The sequence below is a fragment of the Trachurus japonicus genome, chromosome 18 (genome assembly GCF_045865225.1).
Source record: "Trachurus japonicus isolate A0001 chromosome 18, Traja_1.0".
NCBI classification, from domain to species: Eukaryota; Metazoa; Chordata; class Actinopteri; order Carangiformes; family Carangidae; genus Trachurus; species Trachurus japonicus.
In genome coordinates this window covers 18,714,939-18,740,997 of record NC_140924.1, presented here as the reverse complement: position 1 = coordinate 18,740,997, position 26,059 = coordinate 18,714,939, and the positions used below count along the sequence as shown (strand labels likewise).

Here is a 26,059-nt window from a genome sequence, read left to right as displayed (position 1 = left end):
GACTGCAACTACTTTGTAAGTGTCGTAATTTTGAAAATTTGCATATTACAATGTGGTAATATGTGTTTAAAGTTATAAAATTACTAATTATCAGTCAAATAGTAAACATATTCAAATTTATCTTGATTCAATCAGTAAACAATTCATAAGTACACATAGAAAGTAGTAATGTTTAGTTAGATAACACTTGACTCATAGCAAGAAAGGTTGCGCATCTGTTCACGCGAAATAAAAATAGGTTAATTGTTCATCGTACAGTGTTGAGGCGCGGTCTAATGTCTGACCGCAGCCTTGTCATCAAACACACACACACACATATACACAGTTACACACTCCCAACAGTCGCACATATTGTATATCCACACACACACACGCATACACAAGCTCTGACATGCAGCTATATTGTATCTTGGGTTCTGTCAGAGGGACACTGCAGCGAGAAAGCTCCACCCTCCTGTCCCCTCAAACCAATCAGAGACCCTCTCCACAGCTCCACTGGAGAAAAAAAAAAAAGGTAGTGACAAAACTGATTGTAGATCTACAAAAATAATATAGAGAGGAAGGAGAGATCCAATCAAATGATTAGCGAAGAGTGTGTGAGGAAGATGGCCGACGTCCGCCTCAGGATTCAGGAAAACACGCTGCATATTCCGGTAACCATCCTGTCAGCCTTCTCTCTCACTATGGGGGTCGGTAACACACTCTCGCTGTGCTTCAATATGGTGTCTTGAGAGACTGGAGAAACGCCAAATGACCTGGTGTGTGTGTGTGTGTGTGTGTGTGTGTGTGTGTGTGTGTGTTTGTTTGTGTGAGTGTGTGTGTGTGTGTGTGTTTGTTTGTGTGAGTGTGTGTGTGTGTGTGTGTGTGTGTGTGTGTGTGTGTGTGTGTGTGTGTGTGTGTGTGTGTGTGTGTGTGTGTGTGTGTGCGTCTACAATGCATACACAAAATGTATCATTGCAGAGCTTTTGTAAAAGAGTGTGTGCGTCTATACCACAAGCGTTTTCCCCCACTTGTTTGTCATATCTGCCCCCTCCCCACCCGTCCATCCAGACCCCCACCACCCTCCGACATAAACAAATGCAAATGTTTCTTTGCACTCGTCTACGTTTAAACCTGCCTGTTGCGTTTTTAAACTGTGGGGAAATTAGGAGAACGTGTGAGGGAAGGGAAGGCTTGAGGTAACGGGGGAAGGGTAAAGAGGGGCATTGTGGAATAGTAATGAAGGGGAGTATTGATTTGAGTCACATGAGCTTAAAACCAAAGAGGCCGGGGAGGGTGTGCCAGTTAGATGTCCTCTATGAATGCCGACTTTTTTTATATATATATATATCTCCCACAATGAAAAGGGAGGGGTAAAAGTACAAAAAAATAGATTAATAAAATAGAAGAAAAGAAACAAACTCTTATTTAAAATGTAAAAGTATAATACAAAAACAACAGCAACAAAAGCATAATAGTAATAAAAACGTTAGTGACTTTAAAGATGAAATAGAAGAAGTGTTAAGTAGTACTTGAAGTTATCTCTAATGACACAAAATAAATAAAAGCTGTCAGAGGAGAGGATGCGGTCGGGGCTCTCAGGTGAAGGAGGGTCGTTGCTCTCTCTCTCTCTCTCTCTGTCCCTCTCTTTCTCCATCTCCCCCTCTCCATCTCTCTCTCTCCCTCTCCCTGTCACCTCTCACTCCTCACGGAGCTGCAGGCGGTAGCGACTGTAGCGGATCTGGAAGAAGAGCCTCTCCAGCGGCGAGCGGGTCATGCCGGGGAGCCTGTAGTCCTCGCTCTGGCCCGTTCGGCGGAAGCCCAGCGACTCGTACAGCTTGTGCGCGGCCAGCTTCACGGCCGTCGTGCCGAGGACCACGGCGGCGTAGTTGTTGCGCACGGCGAACTCCAGGACGCGACGACCCAGCGCCTTCGCGATGCCTTTGCCGCGGTAGTGAGAGTCCACCGACATGCGCCGCAGCTCGACCGTGTTGTCGTCCTCGCGGCTCTGCGCCGCCACGATGCCCACCACGCGTCCGTCCAACACTGCCACCCAGAAACAGGAGCCTGAGAGAACAAAAAGACACAACACGGTGATAAAATTAGACTCAAAACTAAAAACTTTAAGAAATAATCTAAACTTTTTTGGAAAATATTAGATACCATTCATGTTTTTGTGGTAAACACACAACTAACTGTTGTTAGCTTAGCATAAAAACAAGAAGTAGCTAGCCTCGCTAACCTTGACCTCTAAACATTTACACCAATTTCTGCACAGTATAAAACTTCTCCAAAGGTTAAACTATTCCTAAAATCTTATCATTTTACAACATTTTTTAAATATAAATTCATATATGAGTTATTTCATGGTTAATTAACCTCTACAGGGCTGAATGACACACACACACACATACTGAGCTGCTCCAATACACTGTGAAGCTCAAGACCATATTTCAAATCTTAACAAAATACTCATCATTAATGGAAGAAGAGGATGATGACTAGGACGGGCATGGGCTGATCAGGACCTGACACATGGGTCAGAATGACGGCCCTGTGTTTCCATTACCACCGTGTTGCATCATATTGTGTCTTGGCTTTTGGTGCTTTGAGTGAAGAGAACAAGGGAGAGAAAGAACAGAAGAAGGGATGTAGGGGAGCAGATGAGTGAGGAGGAGGGGAGAGACCAGCGTCTGACTGGTGCTTAATGGCATTAACTGCTCAGTGAGACGCTGCTGATTTAAAGCACAGGCAACGATGGAGCAGTCACTTAGAGGTTCACAGTGTAGTGGAGCAAGGACACACAAAACTTTTTTAAAGTTTACACAGTCGACAGGAGTTTAATGTTATTTTGTCACATAAAAAAAACATTACAGAGAGAGACAGACGGACAGACAAGGTTAGACCAATACAGATAGAAATGTCAGCAGACAATGCTCCTCCACCAGAGAACAAAGAAGAGGTTGAGTATCAACCCATTTTAGTATCAATTTACATTCATGCTGCAGTTTCTCAACTGTTCACTTTCACCCTTTAAATGGCATTTTTAGGAATAGCAGTTTCGTTTAGCAGGACAAAAAAACCTGAGCTGTAGAACATCTTAAAGCTCAGTCACCAGCTTTTGATGAAACACCTGTGTCTCTTTTGTGTTTAGATCGAGAGCTGGAGAAATTATCCCGATCTTAGACACATTTAAACACTGAACGCTGAATTCCTGCTGTTATTCATTGACCTGACACGGCACCGCGACACAAACCTCACGGAAGAGAAAAATGTCACTAAATGCTATGAGTCATCGCGCCTCTTTGAAATCATTCACCTGTGGATCTTAATCAGGTGTTTTAATTAACACGGCGGCATGTAGGTGCAGGCCCTCGCTCAATTTCCTTTGAACCGATCATAATCTTTCAAGGAAAACGACTCTCGACCTGTTTTTTTTATTTATTTTTTTTATTACGTAACCGTGTTCAAACAGCCTTTCTGTCAATGTCAGCACTATTTACGGCGCGTGTTGGCAGTGGTTGCTGTGAAATGCCATCTGTTTATTATAGATAAAGTAGAAATCTGAGAGGTCTGACAGTAAAAATCTGCATCTGTCTGTCCATGAGCTGAATCCTAATTCTCTCTGTCTTTCCTTGCCTTCACACATAAAACCTCCTCTCCCTTTTCATTTTCTGCTGAGTCTGTCACATGCACAAACAGACGGCCACATTAACATCATGCCTCTGTGGGATTCCCCCTGTGTGTTGGGCGGGATTTGATGCCCCTTACAGCCTTTTGTTAAGCTGAATCAAACAACCGTCACTTATATGATGCAGCAGCAACAGTAGAGCAAAACCCCTGCTACTAGTGTTTCACTAATCTCTTAGGGGAGGTGGGATTTTAAATTATACAGCATGTGGGGAGATTCACAGCTCCTGAACGTCCTGAATGAAAACAAACTAGGAGTTGTGTCTCGCAACTTTCAATTGAATACTATGAAATGATGCTTCATTACAGGCAGATGTCAAAGCTGCGGTGTTACTCTGCCGGTATTATTATGCTTGTGCGTGTGGTTGTGTGTGTTGGAGGTGTAGGAGAGGAGGGGGGGGTACACTTCCACAAAGCCCTGATGACCATCTGTCTGAACTGAGCCTCTGCCAGGAATGAGGACAACACAGGAAAGCTTGCACGCCAACCACGCTTCAGCCTATCTGCTCATCAGACTGCGTGGTTTTACTCAAGACCAAGCCTCAAGAAAAGCTCACGTGAAAAATGAACCACCTCGGAGAAAAGTCGCCCCTCTCCCTCTGACTCGGCTTTTCTTGTAAGCTGAGGAGAACGTATTGATCTGGAGGCTTTCAGAACGTCACAGCTTAACATCTGCTGCGTCTGACATCGCTGCTTATTAAACTGCGTGGACTCAGTGAGCTATCGCTATTTCTGCTGGGAACTGCACTTCCTCGGAGATAGAGAGAAGATAGAGAGAGAAGAGAGACTGAAAATAGAAAAAGGACAAAAGAGAAAGAGAAGAAATCATAGGAGAAGACAAAAGAGATGAAGATGCTCTAAAACCCTGCAACGCTGCAACAGATTAATACAAAACGAAGCGCATTGTGTGGTGCACTGTTGCACAGAGACTTCAAGAAGAAAATGCGAGGATTGTGAAGAAGCAACACTCTTTGTAAAGCGTCTCTTGGGCAGGGCACTTGACTCTCCACTCCTCCAGTGAGGCTGTGTGGGCCACTCCTGCAGCATGAAGTGGATCTATTAAAGGGTTTCAGCCGTTCTAGAGGCGAGGCGCTAGGAGGGGCGGCATCACTCTCCTGATTGCCATGAAATGCGGTTCATGTTTCCCACTGGATGAACTGTAATAACTTCACTGACCCCTTCGTTTTAGACTTTACTCCTAGAGCAAATCTCTTGACACTTAACTTTATGGCCAAAACCAGCAAAACTATTGCTGTTTAGTGCTTATTCGCAAATGTAAACATTGTAAATACTACACCAGACTGCCACTGTGAGTATATTAGCTGGCTATTGTTAGCATTTTGCTTGAAGCACCACTTTGCCTAAGTAAAACCTTACAGTAGTGGTTGTAGTTGCATTAAATTTTATTACAGACTCCTTACAGTCCAGACGTGATATACCGTATAATTTTTTTTATTATTATTATTATGGGGGTGTATTTTAGCTTTTTAGATTCCTACTTTGAGCTCATTGGAACTTTTTTCAGCGTCGCAGTTGCTCCGTCCTAATTCATAAAGGAGCAGCTGCTTATTTCCTCATGCCACCATAAGATTGATTAGGAAAAGGGAGTGATTTAGAGTCGATTCCTCCTGCATTCAGCTCCCTGTTGGTCCGGTCTATCGTGTCATTGCCTTAGATAAAGCTTCATACAGGAGTATCAACAGTGCACTACTCATGTCTAGATGTGTATACAAGTGGGGTCAGAAAGACTTATGAATGAGCTAACTCAGTCACAAAAAAAAAAAGGATGGTGCTGCTGGTGGTGGGGGGGTGACGAAGACGAAGAAGTCACTCATCTGTCTTCTCTGAAAGAAAGGGTGAGCCGAGGAGGAGGAGGGAGGCGAGGCATCTGTGTGATAGTGACGAGCCTGAAAGGATCCATTATTGCTGCGAGGGCATACAAACGCAAAAAGGGGGTGGGTGGAGGATGGATGGAGGGAGGGAGGATGGAGAATTGAGCGTTATTACGGAGGGGGAGGGGACCTGGAGAAAACAAATGATCTTAAGACAAGAAATACTGTAAACGGAGGCGAAGAGGCGAAAGGAAGGAAGAGCCGAGGCCTCACACAAGCAGAGATCTCTCTGATCGCTGTTACTCTTAATGCAACAGATCTAATTTCTTTAACTACAAGGATATTAATAAGCCTCTGTGCATGTGTGTCTCTGTGTGTGTGTGTGGGAGTGTTAAACACCAGCTGATGTTGTGATATGAACCCTGTACAACACACCACAAAACACACACACACACACACACACACACACACACTGGCACACACATAGACGGGAGTACTTTTTGTGGTGTCTAATAAGATTATTCTCTTTTCCTACAGATGAAACCTAGAGGGCTAATTCGGTTGATAAGCGTTCAGTCTAGACGCCGCCTCACTCCGCCGTAGTTCACTCCTCTTGTCAGCCAAACGCCGTCCTGAGCACTCTGTGGGTGTAAGCCCCCCGATGAAAGCCCATAAGTAGCTTGACTCTCTATTCTCCGTTTGTTCTCGCTAATTAATTTGTGTCCTAACAATCAAAACAGCGAGTTTATGGTTATTCTTATGTTCCTGTGCAGCATTAGCGTCAATGTTGCATTAAGCACCACCAGTGAATTATGTTTCATGAGTGCAGGGGAGGAGTTGAACCTACAAATCAGTGCATGATTAATCTGAACCTGTCAAGTTCCTAGAAAGCAAATATGGTATAAATGTGCAATATCCAGTTGTTGATATTTAAGGCATAGTTTTCAATCCTAACAATCGGTTCTGGCCACAATTTTGTCACTTAATTCTCTAAAAAAAGGAGCTGGTTATCACCGACTGAGATGATTTTTTAAAAAAGGCACCAAAACAGATTTCTTTTTCTCAATATATATCAGTGACCTGAAACCCTGAGTAATAATTATAAAAGCTTTATTCATATAGCACCTACCAAAACCTAGTGCTTTACAAGAAAAGATATGATTGAGAGTGAATATTTAAATGAAGTGGTTAAATTACAGATTTAAAAACATCTTGATCTGTTTTTCTGCCCGAAAATAGCACGGATTCTTTCAGCAAATGTAATTAATGGTTATTATTTTTCATTCAATTTTGGGTCTTTTATTGAAATTTATAGCTTCTGTGATCAATGGGACGATGGGTCACAGCACTGAGATGGTTTCAGTCGGTGTCCTGACTAAACCTTGACTGTAACTACAGGCAAAGTGATTCAGAAGTTTGTTTGTTTTCATTTTTACTCCAAAAACAAGAATCATTTTTATATAAATGCAGTTTAGTGACCATACAATTCCAAAATAAGGCATAAAACTATAGCAATGAAGATAGTAACGAGACTGAGAGGACTTCTTTCACTATTTTACAACACTGACCTAAAAACGACCTAAAATTATGACATGAATCAATAAGAAAGGGTAGGATGTCTTAATAAGACGGTATATTTGAAGTAACTTTAGTAAGTGGCGCACCTGTAAAAACACGTCTTTAAGAGCAATTTAAGACGATAAGAGCTCAACAGTCTAATCTTAATCACAGTATGTGAACAGGCAGCTGCTGACAGTTAGCAAAGAGCGAGTTTAGTTTACTTTGATGTGCCTGTATCGTCTTATTTATTCCTTGATCTTATACGTCACATGCAGCCTCACTAATACCCACACACACACACACACACACACACATTGTTCTCCTTAGATCAAGAGTATGTGCTCGGAGTATAGATTATCCCGTCACGTACGACCCGCACATCAGCAGTTTCCTCCTCCGTCACGGACAATTAAGGGCGAGAGGAATGTGACCATCAGACACAGCACATGTTTTACAGACGTGTACACACACACACACTGACACACACACACACACACAACAGTGCAGCTACAGAAAATTAATAATTCATGTGTATTGAAGCATTTGCCATCAACTTGGCCTCAGAGCTAACCTCTATATGCAAAGGAGCACAACGCATTAACCTGCGTGTTGTCACGTGTGTGTGTATATATATATATATAATATACACTTTACAGAGGGCTGTGTAGCGTTCCCTGTTACATCTCCATTAGCTCGGTGAACCTCATTATCCGGCCCTTTAGCGTTGGGTTTTACTGCCTTCCTGCCCATCAACGTGTCTATGCATGTTGTTGTGTTTGTATGTAAACGTGCAGGTACAGGATCACATTTTACACACATGCTACACTTTACTGTGTACATGCCATTGTTCACATGGCTGCTACGGCTACGGCTTCAGCCCCACCCACCCCAGCCCCACCCCCACCCCCTCTCTGCCTCCTGGGGTCTTTATGCACCAGGGTCACATCACCGTGCTGAGAGGAACTCTGCAGAAACCTTTAATCCATAGACCGCCTAAGCAATCACCCACCTATCGATACACAGGCAACAGAATTGCTTATCTTTTGCAATCGGGTGTTGTGATTGGTCACCAGAGTGCCAATGCTGTTGACTCGTCATCGCCTCCTTCCAGTTGGGTGTCTTTGTTCAGTATTGATTCGAGCGCGTTGCGAAACAAAGGCAGAGGCTAGTGAGATTACAATACATTATTAATGATTGGCTCCACTTCCTGAGAACGCTGAATAGACAAGAGAGACACATGTTCACATTCTTGCAGAGTAGAGCAAAGGTAATGGACTTTCATGGCGTCTCAGTTTCTGGCTACTTTCCTCCCGTTGTTTTTTAGTCTTTTGGCACTTTTTTCCTAACTGAGTCATCTCATTCCTGCGAAATTAAGACTTTGCAGGAATGAGTTTTTCTCCGTTTCCCTGAGCTCAACGTGTCAAACCAAACAGCACAGAGCTCAAAGAGCAAAGTGAGCAGTAAACCCACACACGTCAGAAGCTGGAAATGACAAATATTGAGCTCTTTTTCTTGACAAATGACTTAATCAATAATAATCAGTGTTGAAATTTTGCTCTGTATCTTTTCTATATATGGAATAATGTTTTTCTTGCTATATTACAGCGGTGGGGGCGGAAATTGATGCCGCAATAATTAGATAACAACAGATCTTGACATTTTATCCCTAATAAGCAGCTGCAAAAAGGAAATACTGTAGGCTATCACAGTTTGGTGATGTAGCGCTAAGAATTCAAAATGTTTGGATTTATAAAACCACAATAATATTGTTATCATGATAATATTGATTGCTTAAACAGCTGGAAGGAGGAAAACATCTAGCTTGTTAATCTGAGGTGATTCAGCTGAATATACCCAGGAGATCCATTTGTCTGGGCGCTAACCAGCAAACTCTTTATTTCTGTCTTCCTCGCACACGCACAAATCATATCTGATAGTTGAGGAGCACGCACCCCCCCCACACCCCCCCACTCCCTCAGATGCCCCAATTTTCATTTTCTATGTAGCACTCACCCCCTTTTTTTCTGCCTTCACACTGCCTCTCCCTCTCTCTCTCTCTGTCTCTGTCTGTCCCTCTCCCTCTTTATGTCGTCCAGAGCTAAAATAAGCACAGCAGGTACCGGCGGAGGAAGCTGCTCTCTCCCCTGGAACAGAGCGAGCTCAAAAACTCATCCTACACACACAAACACACACACACGCACACATACACACGCTACAATGAGACCGACAGGCAGATATTATAACGTCTCCTGCCTGGACGAGACCCTGCAGTGGTGGTGATGACGCCTCATTAAACAGCCAGCTCTACAGAGTGGCTATCACTTGCAGCCACAGAGGGTTTGGCTCGGCGTCTGGCATCGCCCTCATTATATTACATCCACTTTTTTTTTTTTTTTAGGCACTAAGCTGCTCCACAGTGACCCTAAAGTGATTGAGCAAGTAAAGAGGGAGAGGGAGGAGGAGGGGGTCGGGGGTTTGTCTTCCACCTACTGCTGCAGTGCTGCTTACACATGAAGGGAAACCTCTCTGTGCTTACTGTACAGTCAGTTCCCCTTCTCTCCTCTGTTAGAAAAGAAAAAAAAAAGCTGTTGTGTCTTTTCTCGGCTCAATGGGATTAAGTGACGGCGCGTCATAGTAATGTAATGGTAAGTTGCATTCATCTCCTATGAGAGAAGCCATGTGACAACCATGTGAGTGCTGCCTGATGAGAGCAGCGCTGACATGAAGCACCAGATACAGTGATAAACACTGGGGGGAGAAAGAAAAAAACAAAAACCAACCATGAGAACGAGCACAACATCAACATCAAAACAAGTAGAAACTTATTCTCATACTTGGACTGCATTAAAAAAATGCAAAAAATACCCAAAATGAAACTGCTGACTGCTGGTCTGCTGGTCTGCTGGTCTGCTGGACTCCTCTAAAAAACTAAAATGCCGCTGTCTGTGTGGTTTAACTCCACATATCTTTACTGTTACTCAGTCTTGAACACACAGCACAGGTCCTGTCCCTCTGGTCTGACTCATGCCCCCCCCTCTCACTCCTCTGTATCTGCTAACACATCCACCCTGTGTATTGTTGAGATCTTCCAGTGCGGGACTACAAAGGGATTAGATGAGTGCAGCAGAAGGAATTAGGGTCAGCCGCTGCTCGTGGATAAAAGCTTATGGACAAATAAGTTCAGTGGTATTTAGCAACTGATAAAATACCCTCAGTGGGTTTTTTTTTTTTTTTTAGAGTCTGCATTGTCAGTTTCCTCTTGGCAGATGCGGTGCAGTTTGTTAACGCATCAGTGGTGACGTATTGATTGCCAGTTTGACTGATTATAGGGTTTTGTGTTTTGTTTTTTTCACTTCCAGTGGGACTTGGGCCAGCAGATGTTGCATTGTAATTTCCAGCAGTTTGACTTTGACAACCTCTGATTGAATGGTTTCATTATGTTATGTAAAAAATCCTGAAGATTCGGCTTCATCGTGAGAAATCAGAGTGCGAACCAACTGCGAGTGCTGAAATAGTGCTTTCATTGATTTATAATAGATTCAATTTCATTTCAGAATGAGCCTTGGAAATTAAATTTGCACACAACACTGTAGTAACATCAGCTGTGATGTCAAGGAAACAAGCTGTCATTGCCCTTTTGTTTTTACCTTTATACCCCCAACCATTGTTCCTACACTTTACTTTATGACCCCTCCACCTACACACACACACACACACATGCAGTTTTATTACAGGGCAGATGAAGGAGGTGACAGCTGGCCTTAAGTGGCAGCAGAGTGAGTGATCACAACACACACAGAGGCAGAGCAGATAAGGATATTGATCAGTGTAGTCGCAGCATGCTATTGCGTACGGTGGATATGTGGCTCCAGTCACTCTCGGTCAGTCTCTTCCCATTACCCCGGCCGTCTGTGGTCAGTGTCGACTTATTAGACTTTATTCAATTCTCATTTTATTGAATTGTTAAAAAATGTAAAGAATGAACAGCTCAGGACGTCGTCTGTCTCAGTCTCAGTCTCTGCCTGTGTCTCTCTTCCTCTCTAGTGGTTCGCCTCTAAGTTGATGAATAGCCGAGCTACGACATTTATCATCTGCATAAAGACACGTCAATTATTTAACGCCTAATTAATTACAAATTACGTTTTTAGGTCTGAAAGATGAACCCTCTCAACACACACACACTCTCTCTTTCCTTTAACACACTATCCTTAAGTTGCTTCCTTGCAAACAGCAAACTCTCAAACATCCCTGTCCTCCTCAAACATACACACACACATTACACTAGTTGTCATGTCCAATACTTTTTTTTTAAAAGTTAATTTTCCCTATTATAGTCGTTGCTGAATTGTTCCAGTCACTCCTGCTGCACACCTGCATGCTTCTCTGACACATGTACAAATACATGCATGCATAGATACATACAATGTGTGTGACTGTACACACAACAACTGCACAACAGCTACATTTTTGTACAGTTGAGGAGATTCAATCAAAACAAGGAGCGTCTACTCTACTGTACGTATCAGCTCCTGCTCCATCTAATGCTAATGTTAGCCGCTCGCTGTAACACAAGCCGAATGGCAGAGAGAAACATGAGACTAATAGATCCCGGGGCCTTCAGGTTCAACACATCCTCTGCAGAACGGGCGCTTAAAAAAACCCCAAAAAACACGCTCCTTTCTTTTTACGTGATCATCACACGCTCCTTTACTTCCCTCCTTCCTTTTGCTACGTGCCACAACACAAACACACGCGCCACAACCGACGAGAGCGATGTCAGAGGTGCCTCTCCATCGGGATTTCACGCTGGTGCCCAGGTGTTCATCCCCCACTGGGCCCATTCAGTTTGCAGGGATATAATCATTAGCATTGTCCAAGAGCAGTGGTGCCTGACCCCCTCTAAACCATCACAGCCCTGCAGCAATAATGGGAATGCTAAATTGCAATTGTGTATGCAGTGGATTACCAGGCCAGAGGACACAATGTCAGAGATAGAGACAATGACGGTCAATTGAGTGGCTTAACTAACACCTGCTTTTTATATTGGCCGTGTGGTTTGGGCTAAAAGGGGATAAATGTGTCCAAGAAGTATCAGGGCAGAGGAATGTGTGAAAATGAGTCATATGTTTGTAGCTGGCTCGTGGCCCGAACCTAAAAACTGAACTCCTGTGTAAAAAAAGACTAATTTGTGAATTGATTTTTCCAATTAGAAGCTTCAGTGGTGGAAATGAGCCTTGAGTACTGCAGGGGAAAGAGAGAAAAAAAAGTGTATCAGCAGTTTCCTCCTCCGTGCGATCAATTGCCCCTGTGATGCACACACACACACACACACACACACACACACCCCTGCATGTGACCAAGCAGAGCTCAGAGAGGAAGAAAGTGGGGGAAGGAGCGGAGAAAGAGACAGGGAGGAGGAGGGGTGGGAAAGACGAAGAAGGGTGGAGGACGAGGAAAGCAGAGAGAGACGACCTGCATATTTGATGAGTCGCCTCTGCATTGCCTAAAGACCTTTTTTCTGTTCTTTCTCTTCTTTTTTTTTACAGGGTTAAGTGTCAGTTCATCCTGCTGCAGCAAAGTTACACAACTTAACTTCTTGGTAAAGTATGAGTTTTAAAATCAACACTGGTGGTGGAGCACTGCCTGAACAAAACAACAAAAACCATGTGCATTCAAGTCATTGTGAAGGACTGTGAGGTTTTCTCCCACGTCTTACCTGTGGGTTTCATGTAATAAGCCTCTATGTCAGCCATGTCCGTGTGCAGAGCACAGTCCAGATAACTCTGGATAACTTTCCTGCTGTAGTAGTAGCGCGCACCCATGAGAATGAGGGGCGCGCAGCAGGTCAGCGTGACGGATTTGGTCACGAAAAAGCACATTACTATGGAGAAATGGAAGAAAAATAAACGAAACCTGTCAGAAAAGAGAATCACATGTTTGATTTTGGCGGAACATGACCCCAAACACACACAGACACAAATAAAACAACATGACATTTCAAAAGCAGCATCATCATCATTATCAAAACAGTTTGCAATCAAATTATCTGTTACATGTGAAAACACTTGAGGTGGTGGAGGAGAGAGGATCAGGATTAGTTTCACACACTCATCCAACTGTGACGTGGAGCTGCAGGGACCACACACTCCTGACAGGACCAGACTTGAGCTTTTTTTGTTTTTCTTTCTTTCTTTCTTTCGTTTCTTTTCTTTCACATGCTAGTGTTGAATTCATTTCATCAAACCGGTTGTTCACTCCATGTTGGGAGTAATTGGTCGGTTGTGACGCTGGGGGGCGCAGGGGGGAAACACAAACAAGCAGGCTGCTGGATGCTGCATAGCATGTTGTTGCTGCTGCGTGGCATGCAATAATAATAATAATCCCCCCGTGGTTGGGTTTCTTTACTCCACAGCACCGCGACGTGGTGCGACACATCACCGGGGGAGATGTGGAGGAGCAGCGGCCTCTCCTCACGCATGAAAATAATTTTTTTTTAAAGAGTTGGTTTAATAATGGATGTTACAGTGCAGGGCGATGGTGGTGTGTCTGCCGGTGTTGGTGCGTAACTCTTTACGCCAAAACTAGGGCTCGTTGCGCGAAAAAAAACGACGTAGATTTTTTTTTTTTCTTTTTAGGGGAGAATGAATCAGCTTGATTGATGTGGACGTGCGTAACGACGGCGGTCACGAAACATGAGGCTTTAATTTGCTATCAACATAAAAAAAGAAAAAGGCAAACGAGTTCAGTTCAGTGCGTGATTGGCGCATTGGCTGGCTGTGCAGAGGAGGAGGGGGAGCGCCCGCACTGTGCGTGTGCATGTGCGTGTGCGCGCCGCGGGGGATTTTTTTTTTTTTTTTTTTCCAACAATGTCTGTTTTGGGCTGGCGCGGGGGAGTGTATGCTTTTTTCTCTCTTCTCTTTCTGTCTTTTTTTTTTTTTTTTTAGTACGTGCGCGCACCCTTCGGACCAATCCTCAAATCCATTCACTCACTCATTCACGGCACCGGCATGTCATCACATCATCACAGCAGCAGCGGCAGCGGCAGGCTCGCCGGTATTTTACACACATGCACCATGCGCTCTGGCCATGCCTTTTGTTGCAATGATGAGCAACATGCCGGTGTGTGTGCCGGCGGAAAGAGAGAGGGATAGAAAGGGAGAGAAGAGATAGATAGATAGAGAGAAGCCCGACCACCACCACGACACAGTGTGGTGTTGGTGTTGCAACAGATTTTTTTTCTTTTTTTTTTCCAACTTAACTGTGCATCATCGCCTACAGGGGCCAGATAGTGCAGAGACACGGTTAGATTGTGCGGAGGGTTTTTTTTTTATGTATAAGACAAGTTCCTTAAAATAGAGCCACATTAAGGATGAAAGGCGCGTCAGAGACAAATCAGATCAAGAAACCATCATCATCATCATTATTATTATTATTAATACACATTCACGCTACCTGAAGTGTAGTGAGTACTGACGGGTATATAGGCTACTTACCTGTCAGAAGAGCGTATAAAAACTGGGTCTTGGGCTGCTGCCTGATCCCCCTGAACGCCGTGTTGGGTATCCTCTCCATAATACCTTCGTAAAAGATGCGGCGAACCTCCTCCTGATCCCCGAGCTCGAACTCGCGGATAAAAACCGCATCTTTCCTCACATCCTTGGCCTCGGCGGCGGGATTCAGAGCCGCGCTGGACGGAGAAGAAGAAGACGAGGAGGAAGAAGGAGGAGGAGGAGGAGAGCTCCACATGATCGACTCTTTTTTGGTCCCAGGTATAGCATCGTGTTCGTCCGCAACAATTTTAGTCTCGCAAACCATTTTGGGAGACGAAAAATGCATGCAACTGGCCGCGGAAAAACAAAACTTAACAGTTCGGGGGGGGAGGGGGGGGGTTGGGGAGAAAAAATAGAAATAAAAAAGTGGAAAGAGAAGGAAAGTGAGGATGAAAATGGATGATGCGCGCGAGGGGGGGAGGGGAGGGGTTTCTTTTTTTTTCTTTTCTTTAAAAAACAGAGAAACGATGAAGGGGGATAAGACGAAGGGGGATGTTTCTGCTGCAACCCTGAGCGTTTCTGACGACCAAGACTTGCCGGCGTGATTCAAGCAGTATTTATAAGCGGGCAGGGCGGGTAGATTCAGGTTCAGGGGTTGGGGAGGTCCTCGCGCTGCACAGATTGGTGGAAGCGCTTGATGGACGAGGGAGGAGGAGGGAGAGACACACACACACACACGTACAAACACACACACACTGATTTCCCTCTGCATCTGAGCAGGCTTGGTGTGTGTGTGTGTGTATGTGTGCGTGTGCCGGTAATGTGTATTTTGAGGATGTGGGCCCATGTGGAGGAGGAGGAGGAGGAGGAAGGGGGGGGGGGGTGATGGTGAGATTGCGTAGAGAGGTTGTTTCTGAGCAGGTTTGTCTTCATAATGTCTCACAATGAGGAGGATCCCCCGCTTTGTTGAGACAGCAGTGGCCGTAGAGGAGGCGATACGCAGCGGCACAAAGGCGCAAGGTAACGCGGGGGCGATGCGTCAAACAGGAGGAAATCCTAGTAACAGGAAGACCGCAGCTGCTTAGAAGATGAAGAAAAAAACACTCTTAACACTGTTTAATTTAATTAAAACAAATGAGCCTTTATGATCCAACTGGAACTGGAGCCAGCCGGGTTTGTGTTTGGTGTGTGTGTGTGTGTGTGTGTGTGTGTGTGTGTGTGTGTGTGTGTGAGCAGAGCTGCTCGGTGGATGTGTGTGTGTACTGTTGCGCAGACTAAAAAAAAATGACAGTGGCAACGCAGACATAGAAAAAGACCCAGATGTGAGACTTGTTCTGATGTTTGAGCGGCCGGTGGTCGGTGGTCGGTGTGGTGTCGCCCACCGTGGGGTCTGCTGCTGTGTCCTGCCTCCGTGTGACTGACAGCTCTGCTGCTGCTGCTGCTGCTGCTGCTGCTGCTGCTGCTGCTGCTGCTGCTGCTGCTGCTGCTGCACTGCAGTGATTCCTCCACGGCTTCCCCTCTTCGCTTTGTCACCCTGCCCCTGTCATACATCACTCCTAACATGGAGATTACATCTCGCATTATACCGCACTTCTGAAACCTCCCATCAGCCGCCGACTGACACCCCCACCACGCGCACTCTCTCTCACACTGAGCGGCGGCGGCGGCGGCGGCGACAAACCGGCTTTTACGCGCGGCTGTGGCGGTGGTGATGATGATGCTCAAGCCGGTTCTTTGTTGTCCCTCGACACTCCCTGTAATTAACCGTGGCTGCTATTATTATCATCATCATAAGCTTTCATGAACACAAGTGCTTCCGTTACTTACTTGTGCTTTTATTTTGACATATTCAATATAATTATAATTAGGAAATGAAGGCTTAGTTGACAGTTGCAGTTTATGGACATGTTTTATATCCATATTTAAAATGCAATAGGCTCCTAAACAGCAGATTGAATATGCTGTACACTTTTCTTTGGAAGTTTAATTAAGAAAATTAGTGGGAAATATCTTCACTGTTGCCCCGGACAACAAATGGAAATGTGTTGAGGCTCGAAGTCTCTTTGTGGAAGTGAGGAGCCTCGCGCAGCCACAGTCGCATATGTAAAGCAGAACTAGTTTGAACTGGATCATCAGAGGCAACCTGCTATTGATAAGGCTTCATCCACCCCCACTCCCTCCTACTTAAGGTGTCCTCCTCCTCCTCATCCCCCCTCTTCCTCCCACCCATGGAGCCGCCAGGAGGAGGAGGAGGAGGAGAAGAAGGAGGGCAGGCAGATAACCTGCAGAGTCCAAAAAAAAAAAAAAGTCTGCACATATTCTGGCATTTGCTCCACAAAAATGCGGTAGAAAGATGGATTTCTACGCATCAGCAGCAGCACCTGCTCTGCAGCGGGTCTCTCACCACGCCGACCGGGTGGAGGATGCTCCGCGCATGCGCAGTGCGGCTCCTCGGGTTGACTCCTGGCTGTGCTGCCTTCAAGTGCAGTCGGTGATGTCGCAACCATGAAACGGCAAACATCAAAAGTTGCAAAAACATCAACTTTCTTCGAGGATGAAACTATTCTCCCTGCCACAGTATATGATATTCATTATATCCATCTTATCTGGAAATGTAAATGTTATTTTCTCAGCATCAATGGAGCAGAAAACACAACAGGACAAACACTGATCCATCATAGTTTGAATCAGTCTTTGTAGATGTTGTTGTGATTCTCAAGAACATTAATAAAAGATGAGAAAACATCATTTTTATGAAAAGCATTTGATCAGTTTCACCTTCTATAGTATTTCCTTTTCACAGAAAGAGGTTGTATAACATGTTTAGCCATGTGAGGTTACAGTTTGCCGTCTCTTTTTCTTCAGTCAGCTGGTCGATTGTTCAGATCCTCCTCCAGGCACACACTAATACCGTGTTATCACCAAATGTTTCACTCTCACGTCAGCACAAGATCAGCCAAGTTCAATTTGAACCACAGTGAGGATATTATAACATACAGCAACAGCCACAGAGGGGGAAGAAAACACATTTTCGTAATGTGGTGAATAAATACTCGGCCAGTTTTAGTAAAATAAACCTTGTGGTTGTTGTTTACAACGACATAAATGACACGTGTGTTCACAGGGAGAACAGCACAATACAAACTGAGGCTGCACATGCCGACTGTAGCTGCAGTCACATGATATGATTCAGTGTTTTCATGAAGGAGACTCAGCGAAAACATAAAAGCAGCCCCCCAGTGGAGTAAAACAAAGTTGGAGGTCACGGAGCTGGATGCTCGTCACATGTTAAATGAGAAGAGCAATGCAGCTTTGAACTCTGTGCCCTATAAAAAAAAAAAAAGAAGCCCGATGAGCACACTCTCAACTTTGGGCTGTTTGTGTCTGAAGCGAGTGCGAATGCAATTTTAATGGTGTAGTTAAAATGCCTGAAACACCATGTCGCCAGCAACAATACCTATACTGTCTGCTGGAAAATGCACCATGAATTTAGACGTTAAAAGCCAAATTGTTACATCACAAAACGTGGACATAGAAGTCTTTTAAAACACCCTTTTTGACGATTTGTAACTCATTCATGTATTCAAAGTTTATATAAACATTGTCCAAACTGAAGGAGCTGCAGTTTTTTCACACAACCAGACCTTGAATGGAGCACTGTGGTGCCACAGAGACGCCTGCAGGCTGCAACTCTTACTCCTCAGATGTAAAGGAACGTGCGTGTTTGGTTTCCAGCCCCATGAAAAACCACATCATCGTCGTCGTCATCTTGATGTTCTTTTCAGGGAAAATTAAATGCAAACACGACCACACAAACCAAAATGGTGACTTCTTTTTTTTTTGTCTAGTCAGAGGTCTTAGGTCATTTCCCCTCTTAGCTTTTCAACCCTGGTTCTACACCATCAGACCTCACTGAATAATAATGAATAAAGCTGTGTCATTCCCATACTGTATACTTTTATTTTCTACAACACTTATCTATGTTTATTTATTTATTATTATTAGCTGTGCTCTAGAGTCTAGTCTTACTAAACATACATTTAAAGACAAGTCAACAAAAATGTACTATATTATATTATAACTGTATTATAATAGGTATAAATCATCATTCTAAATGAAATAACATGTATAAAACACTCCAATGCACAGTTGTTATAAAATAAAGAGGCAAAAACAAATCAAAGTGACAACAATAAAAAAAAACCTACATAAGCCTCTATGTATGTATGTATGTATAATTACCATTGGTATATATCTAATCCCTGTACAGATATTCCAGCCTGGATCAAAGAGTAAATGAGTAAATGCCACTACCCTGTTATAGTCACATGTCTGGCATGGCTATAAATAATAATAATAAAAGAAAAAACTACTAAAAACTAATTAGTCTCCAAATACCGAGTGTGTCTCAGTGTCTCCGTCACAGCTCCACTCAACACAGAGGCCCCACACATATTGTTCCAATAATCTTGAATGTGACCTCTAGCACTTTGTGTTTCCCTGCAGCTAAGAAGCCCCAGCCAGCCCCACCCCCACCCCCCCTCAAAAGGTCACACCGTGCCACCGCCAGTCCTCCTGCTGCGACCTCTGACCCCTTTTCAGCGACCAGGCGGCCCAGCAGGGCTCCGGCTCAGGAAGTTTGAAGCCTCGCTGCGTTTCCCACCAGTGTTTCATCGTTGTGCGCCAGGTCGGTTCTCCTCTCCCTCCCTTGTTGTAGCAGCTACACGTATATGTCGTACTACTGCTAACCTTCAAAAACCGATCGTTTGTTTTTTATACAGAATACAAAAGTAGAAGAAAACGGAAAGTGCATGCAGTGACAGTAAAAATACTTCCTCCAGAACTGAATTCACACACGTTTTCACTGTTCTTTATACTTTTGTGTGATATTTAACTAGACTCATAGATACACAGAAGATTAGAAAAAGACTGTGTGTAATCATTTGAGTGTCTTTTTATTAATTACAGGCAAAATGTAATAATATAAGATCATTTCTGGTTTAGAAATGAGGTAGCAAAGGCTTTCAATCAGTGTTGTAATGTTATTTCAACTTGGTTGCACTGATTCAGATGCGCAAGAGATTCAGTGTGTGTGTGTGTGTGTGTGTGTTTGTGTGTGAGAGTCCTGACGTTCTTCAGAGGCCTGTCTCCCTCTTGTGGTCGCAGGTCAAACACACAAGGGCAGAGAGCGAGTTTGAAGTCTGAGATGTTAGATCTGTGGCCATAGTCATTAAATGTTTGTTGTCGTTGTTGTTTTAATCTCACCATTAGTTATTTTCCCACAAGGCTCTGTCGTTCATGGTTAAGATTTTCCCTGTGAAGCACATTTACGAAGCTGCCTGAGAGCAGCTGTGACTAATGGGAGGGAACTTCCTTTGACCTCGTTTTTATGGATGATGTTGACCTTTAGATGTTTCATGAATGCGTCTCGTTGTTGCGGGGACGAGAGGTTTCTTGACCTTGGGGTGGGACGCATCGACGGTGAAATTAGATTGAGTTGAATTCAAGAGGACGATCAATCGACAGCGACACAACAACTGATCAGAGACGATGTCACAGTATGAAAGTGAAGATATACTATATATATTCTTTTTAAAAAGGCTAATCCAGTTACTTATAAACATATCTATACTCATATATTTATTTCATATATATTTCTCAGTTCATTACTTCATTAAAAGAAGATGCTTCATGTTCAAGACTAAAGTGATGTACTTGGGTGTTAAGATCAGATGATTTTAATGGGTTTAATTAAATTTTTGTTGTTGAAAACGAGACATCGGGGGCTAATTTTAATATGTCTAAGACATTGTTTGCTAAAATCCCTTAATATCCCTGTGGGCGTTGATCAGCTTCATGCTGATGAGACTCTTTGGTTTTGAGCTGGAGCAGCAGGTATAAGGCAAACAAGGGTTTGTGTGTTAGAGAGGTGGTGGTGTCTTTGTTGGGGGAAACACTGAGGCTGTTGTTATTCAATCCAAGACTAAAACACCTTTGGTAACACCTTTCAATATCAGCTAAAACCGATGCAGCAATGTTTTTCATTACAGTGCTGGAGTTATTTAACATAGAAGAATACATAATATTTCATTGAAAACAACTAGCCTACATATGGAAGAAATTAACTGACTAAGCTTCTGTATCCTGTCATGGGTAGGCTGTACATTGTGGGACTAAAGGTTGATTAGTATTAGTATTTATCATACTGACGGAAATTAGCTTGGACTCACTTTCCCTGCATGGCACTCATTTAAATAACTGATGTATTGCTCTAATATTTGGTCAGACAAAAGCTTTTTCATGTTTACATCAAACCTTTAAGACGATTTAACTCAAAAGCAGGTGTGTTCACAGATGTAAATGATGCCAGTTTTACAGAAATGGGTTGTGACGTGTGTTTCCTACGGCAACACAACTTTCATTTAACCACAAATGAGTCAGAATGAGTCATTTTTTGCCAAATGAGTAGCCTATATACATAAACAGCTCACCCACACATGTAACATAAATCAAATATATTCTTAAGTAGCTAAAAAGGAATTAAACTAACTCATGAGCCCTGGCCTGCACCATTACACCACTGTTGTAAACGTGCAGCAGTAGTTGGATATTTGAGCTTTAGCTGAGACAACATTTAAAAACCGATCATCCACACTGTGTCAGGAGCCCCGGGCCGTTGTTTGTCAACTGACTCACAAAACACATGGAAATATTTAATTGAATGCTGCTGTGGTCCCAAAGACCAACTATATGTATTTAACAGGAACTCGAGTAAACATTGTTTTTCTGCTTCCTCATCAGCCAAAGCAGAGTGACCCTCAGGGGCTCAGGCAAAGTGGGCTGACAGTTGAAAAGCAAATATCCCAACAAAAAAAAAGCAAAGTGGGAAAGCTTGGTTTTTGACTTTCTAGAAAAAGGTAGCACGCTTGTCACATTATGCAACAATGGAGGAACATATCAAGTGAAGAAGAAAAGAAGGCGAAACAGAAAATAAATAATGTTGAAAAACACAGTGAGATATAAATCAGTAGTTTTAAAGATTATAGCTACAACTTTTTCATCAAAACGATACATTTTTCACATCCACATAACGTCTAGAGGAGTGCAGAATAAAAGTATTAATTTTACTGAAAAAACATTTTTAGTATAGAAATAATTGTTAAAGCAGAAGTAAGCGGAATGTTTGTGTTAATATAAGTCTTAAATAGTTATATCTTCCGACAGCAATCACTTATGGAGTGTTTGGTCTGAAACACGGGTCTGTCAGTCACTCTGCTCTGCTGTAAGCCGAGGAGAAAACTTTCCTTGTAAAGGTACTTTATTTGTCACATATACAGCTAGTACAGTGAAATTCTTTCTCTGCATTTAACCCATCCCTGAGGAGCAGTGGGCAGCCACAGTGCAGCGCCCGGGGACCAACTCCAGATTATGAGCCAGTGCCTTTGGTCAGGGGCACTGACTGGAGGATCAGGCTAGCTGGCATGTTTTTAGTGTATCCTACAACCTTTATCCAATGAGGAGAGAGAACGCCATAAAGGGGCGGTCCTCTCTGTGTGTGCAGCCAAGGGACGCGTGTGAATGTGGTGACGTAGGGACGAGGGCGGGGACTGCTAACTCCATCGTCTGACAAGAAGTTAGCCAAAACGACCTGATCGCTTACTTCTGCTTTAATTGGGGCGGTGCGTGGCGCAGTGGTTAAGGCGGCCGCCCCATGTGGAGGCTGCAGTCCTCAACGCAGGCGTCCGGGTCCGTTCGGGTCCCGCGTCGGGCGGCCCTTTCCTGCGTGTCATTCCCCCTCTCTCTGCCTCCCCCTTTCCTGTCTATCTCACTATGTACTATCAAATAAAGGCAAAAACGCCCATAAAATAAAAATAATAATAATAATAATAATTGTTAATAAATAAATGAATTTTGACGGGTCCAAAATATATAAATATTTACATCTGGTTACGTTGACATGGAATTATCTCTGCGGCACGTCACGTGAGGCGGAGCTCAGGGAGAAATGGCAGCGTGCTAATGTTAAGTAACGGTCAGCCGGTGCAGGCGTGATGCTGCGGGTTTGTTGGGTTCATCTGCAGATGAGTTAGTGTGAAATGATTCAGATGTGTTTCCAGTCCGCTGACAACACTGGCTCGTTAAATACGGTTGGCGTTAGCTAATCTTTAGCTACTAGCCGCTCCAGTATTTGGCTAGCAAGAGCGGGTGAGTGTGAGTGCGACACCTACTGGCCGGGAGAAATTAAATTTGTAGCTAACCCCTTTAATTTCATTTCTACACCTGCTATACTTTAATAATAACTCCAAGTTTATCCTTACTGAGACTACAGGTGTTAAAGAAGAATAACAGATGATGAAATCTTATTTAAACTACACATATTATCACCTTAAAGATAAAAATCAGCCATAGAAGCTTCAATTTTTTCAAAGCAACTCTCAAATCCTGAAATCAGGTACAGTACTACCCTCAATATTTGCTTGTTGTTATAATCCCAGGATTTATTACAGCACCTGCACATCTCATTTTCAGTGGATATCATAATAAAGTCAGGGAGCGTATCTTCAAGCTGCTTAAATTGGATTTAAACATAAAACGAGGAACCGGGGAGAATTTAGATGTTAGCTCATCTCAGGGCCTCCTGTCAGCTGAGGGAGAGTTAAATGCTTGTTCATCCGGCAGCTGTCGGACTGAATACACAACGATATCATTTAAATATATATATACATATATCTGCTATGTATTATTCAGTCAGTTTATACAGTAGGAGCCGATGTGGCAGCTTCTTATGAAGGTTAATGAAAGTGTTTATTCTAAAGTCGTCTAACCTTTAAAGTGAGTTCAGTCATTTGACTAATCCAAGCTTAGTCTCACTTGTTCATACGTGTAGGACGAGCACAAACTACTGCACCTCTACACTTCATCACAGGAACAGTCTTTCTTCTGTTTCCTGATCATTAGCCGCCGGTCAGGATGTTGACATTTTACCACGGACACGTAGCATGAGCCTCCGCGTCTCGGCGTCTGATGGAGTGTTTATTTTAAGTACCTGTAATCAATAGTTCAAAGGACAATATGCACAGTGAAGTTCAGTGAATAAGAGTCCTGCCTGTGTCTGGCGGAGTGGAATCAAACCTATTGTTTCAAGAGTTACTCAGACTTTAAAATGTAAATCTGCCGCTATGATCTAAGTTAACTGTCTAAGAGAGCTGATTAGTAAAAGCTATCACAACAAATCACATAAAAACTGAAAATTAATCATTTCAATAATGGTCAATATTCCTATAGTTCACAGCAGCCACATTACCACCATCATCATCGTCATCATCGTCATTGCTCACGTCTGACTCAGCAGGTTCATCAGCCCTGTTGCTTCAGCCTGGAGGCATTTACCAAATTAGAGTGAGAGTTAAAAAACAAATATTTGACTTTAAGCATCTTAAAGTCAGGACGCTAATCTCTTGTGTGATCGTGGTTTTACTAAACAGTACATATAACACCAGCAGCATCATAAAGAAAATCAAGATAATATGCCTTTATACTGCAAATATTTAATTAAATAAGGTGATTTTCCAAAACAAAATAATGTGATTCTCCAGAAGAAACCATGTTGTGACTTGAGCTGAAAATAAGAACATACTGTACAACTGTTTCAGGATGATTTTACTGTATAAACATTTAATAAAGACAAAGATGAAGAGGTCTACATCCTCCGTTTGTTTTGTGAGAGAGACAGTGTCTCACAGAGGAAGATTTAAGGCTTGTGGGTGTTGGAGCAGGTAACACTGATGATGAAGGACGTGAACCTGAGCTCCAGCAGGGTGCTGCTCAGATGCCAGGAGGTGGGCTCCACCCAGCACAACCTAATATTGTCATTCAGTTGACACTTAGTTTCTTTCAATGAGGTACAGATTGAAACTTTATGAATATAGCAATGAAATAAGTTAAAACATTCAAATCAAATTCCTGGAAGTGCAATAAATGATTGAAGGCTGCTCAGTGTTAAACAATAGGGACAAGAACATACAGTACAGGTATTTAGTCAGTGCCTCCGCCTGTAGGTGGCTATACCATATGCCCTGGAGCGTTGTTTGTCGCAAACTAGTAAACAGACGAAAGCTCCTCATTGGACGAGCTGCGATGGTGTAGTCACAATACAAACACTGTGAACCAGTCCCCTCGACGGAAAGTTACAAATATTAGAAGAGCATCAGTGGGACGATCAGAAAGCTCCTGGTTCCAGTTGAAGACATCGGTCGGCTGCTGTGAACTAAAGGTGAGTACAGCGCCTTTATGTCCCAGCACACATCCACCTGCATCGGCCACTTCATACTCAAAGAGCATTTGATGGTATGTCTGAAAGCTTTTTATGTTTTCTTTCAGAAAATGAGGATCCAAATTATACTCCTGGTCCTTGCTCTTGTGGCTGCAATCGATGCAGCGCCAGCACGAAACAAGACTGCGGCATTGACACTAGTATTCACGACTGTGCCACCGCCAACGACAGTAGTGAGTGAGCCGACGACCGGGCCGACGACCGGGCCAACGACAGCACAAGAGACGACTGAGCCAGCGACAGTAGAATTCACGACTGAGCCAGCATTCACGACTGAGCCAGCATTCACGACTGAGCCGGCGACAGGAGAATTCACGACTGAGCCAGAATTCACGACTGAGCCAGCATTCACGACTGAGCCAGAATTCACGACTGAGCCGGCGACAGGAGAATTCACGACTGAGCCAGCATTCACGACTGAGCCAGAATTCACGACTGAGCCGGCGACAGGAGAATTCACGACTGCGCCAGTCCCTGGTAACTAGATGATCAAATGTGATGTGGTTTGAGCCATGTGTTGTATCTGTTTTAGTGCCTGCTGTTTACATCTGTACAATTACAATATTCCCTAAGTTCTTCCATGAACAGGTTTTTTATTGATGGATGATGTCTTTCTAACTTCCACAGTCCAGTCAACTAGTTTCCAGGATATTGATGTTGATGGGTTGAAGAGTGAGTCTGAACTAGAAGCCCTGATTAAAAAGGCGAAGGCCAATGGAACAATCAACGCGAAGGACTTAGAGAACGAGTTTCTGAAGAAGAAGGCTTTTGAAGATGAAGTGTTCGATGACGAAACTCTGGAAGAAAGGCTGCTCATGGATCATGTTTTGGGAGATGAGGAGGTCGCGGAAGTGCTCATCGAGAGCGCCCTTGAAGACGAGGACCTCACGGAAATGCTCCTAGAGAGCGCTCTCGAAGACGAGTTCCTCAGGGAGAAGGCCATGGAAGACGAGGTGTTTGGGGAGAGTGTCACAGAGGGCGAGATTCCCAGCGACATCCCAGAAGAAGAGATTCCCAGCGACATCCCAGACGAAGAGATTCCCAGCGACATCCCAGAAGAAGAGATTCCAAGCGACATCCCAGAAGAAGAGATTCCAAGTGAGTTCCCAGAAGAAGAGGTTCCCAGTGAGTTCCCAGAAGACGAGGCTCCCAGCGACTTCCCAGAAGACGAGGTT

At 43.7% G+C, this 26,059-nt stretch overlaps 2 protein-coding genes across 2 annotated transcripts; one reads left to right on the top strand and one right to left on the bottom strand.

Moving 5' to 3' along the window:
• Positions 1–1,329: 1,329 nt before the first annotated feature.
• Positions 1,330–14,948, bottom strand: aspnat (aspartate N-acetyltransferase). Its single transcript, XM_085806310.1, has 3 exons — positions 14,555–14,948; positions 12,778–12,942; positions 1,330–2,046 (listed from the first exon to the last, which is right to left on the bottom strand). The coding sequence occupies exons 1-3, from the start codon at positions 14,895–14,897 to the stop codon at positions 1,679–1,681; spliced, it is 876 nt and encodes a 291-aa protein (XP_085662436.1). The 5' UTR covers positions 14,898–14,948; the 3' UTR covers positions 1,330–1,678.
• A 9,557-nt stretch (positions 14,949–24,505) lies between these two features.
• Positions 24,506–26,059, top strand: LOC146969166 (uncharacterized; the record flags this gene model as incomplete). Its single annotated transcript, XM_085759355.1, has 2 exons — positions 24,506–25,061; positions 25,512–26,059. Coding segments are annotated over exons 1-2 (768 nt in total), but the record flags the coding sequence as incomplete, so codon positions are not given.

Bases quoted from the DNA above. Each gene is read 5' to 3' on its own strand.
- aspnat (XM_085806310.1), bottom strand. From the start codon at position 14,897: ATGCATTTTTCGTCTCCCAAAATGGTTTGCGAGACTAAAATTGTTGCG. The intron at 12,943-14,554 runs GTAAGTAGCCTA...ATTTCTCCATAG, and splicing joins TTTATACGCTCTTCTGACAG to TAATGTGCTTTTTCGTGACC. The intron at 2,047-12,777 runs GTAAGACGTGGG...TTGTTCTCTCAG, and splicing joins TTATTACATGAAACCCACAG to GCTCCTGTTTCTGGGTGGCA.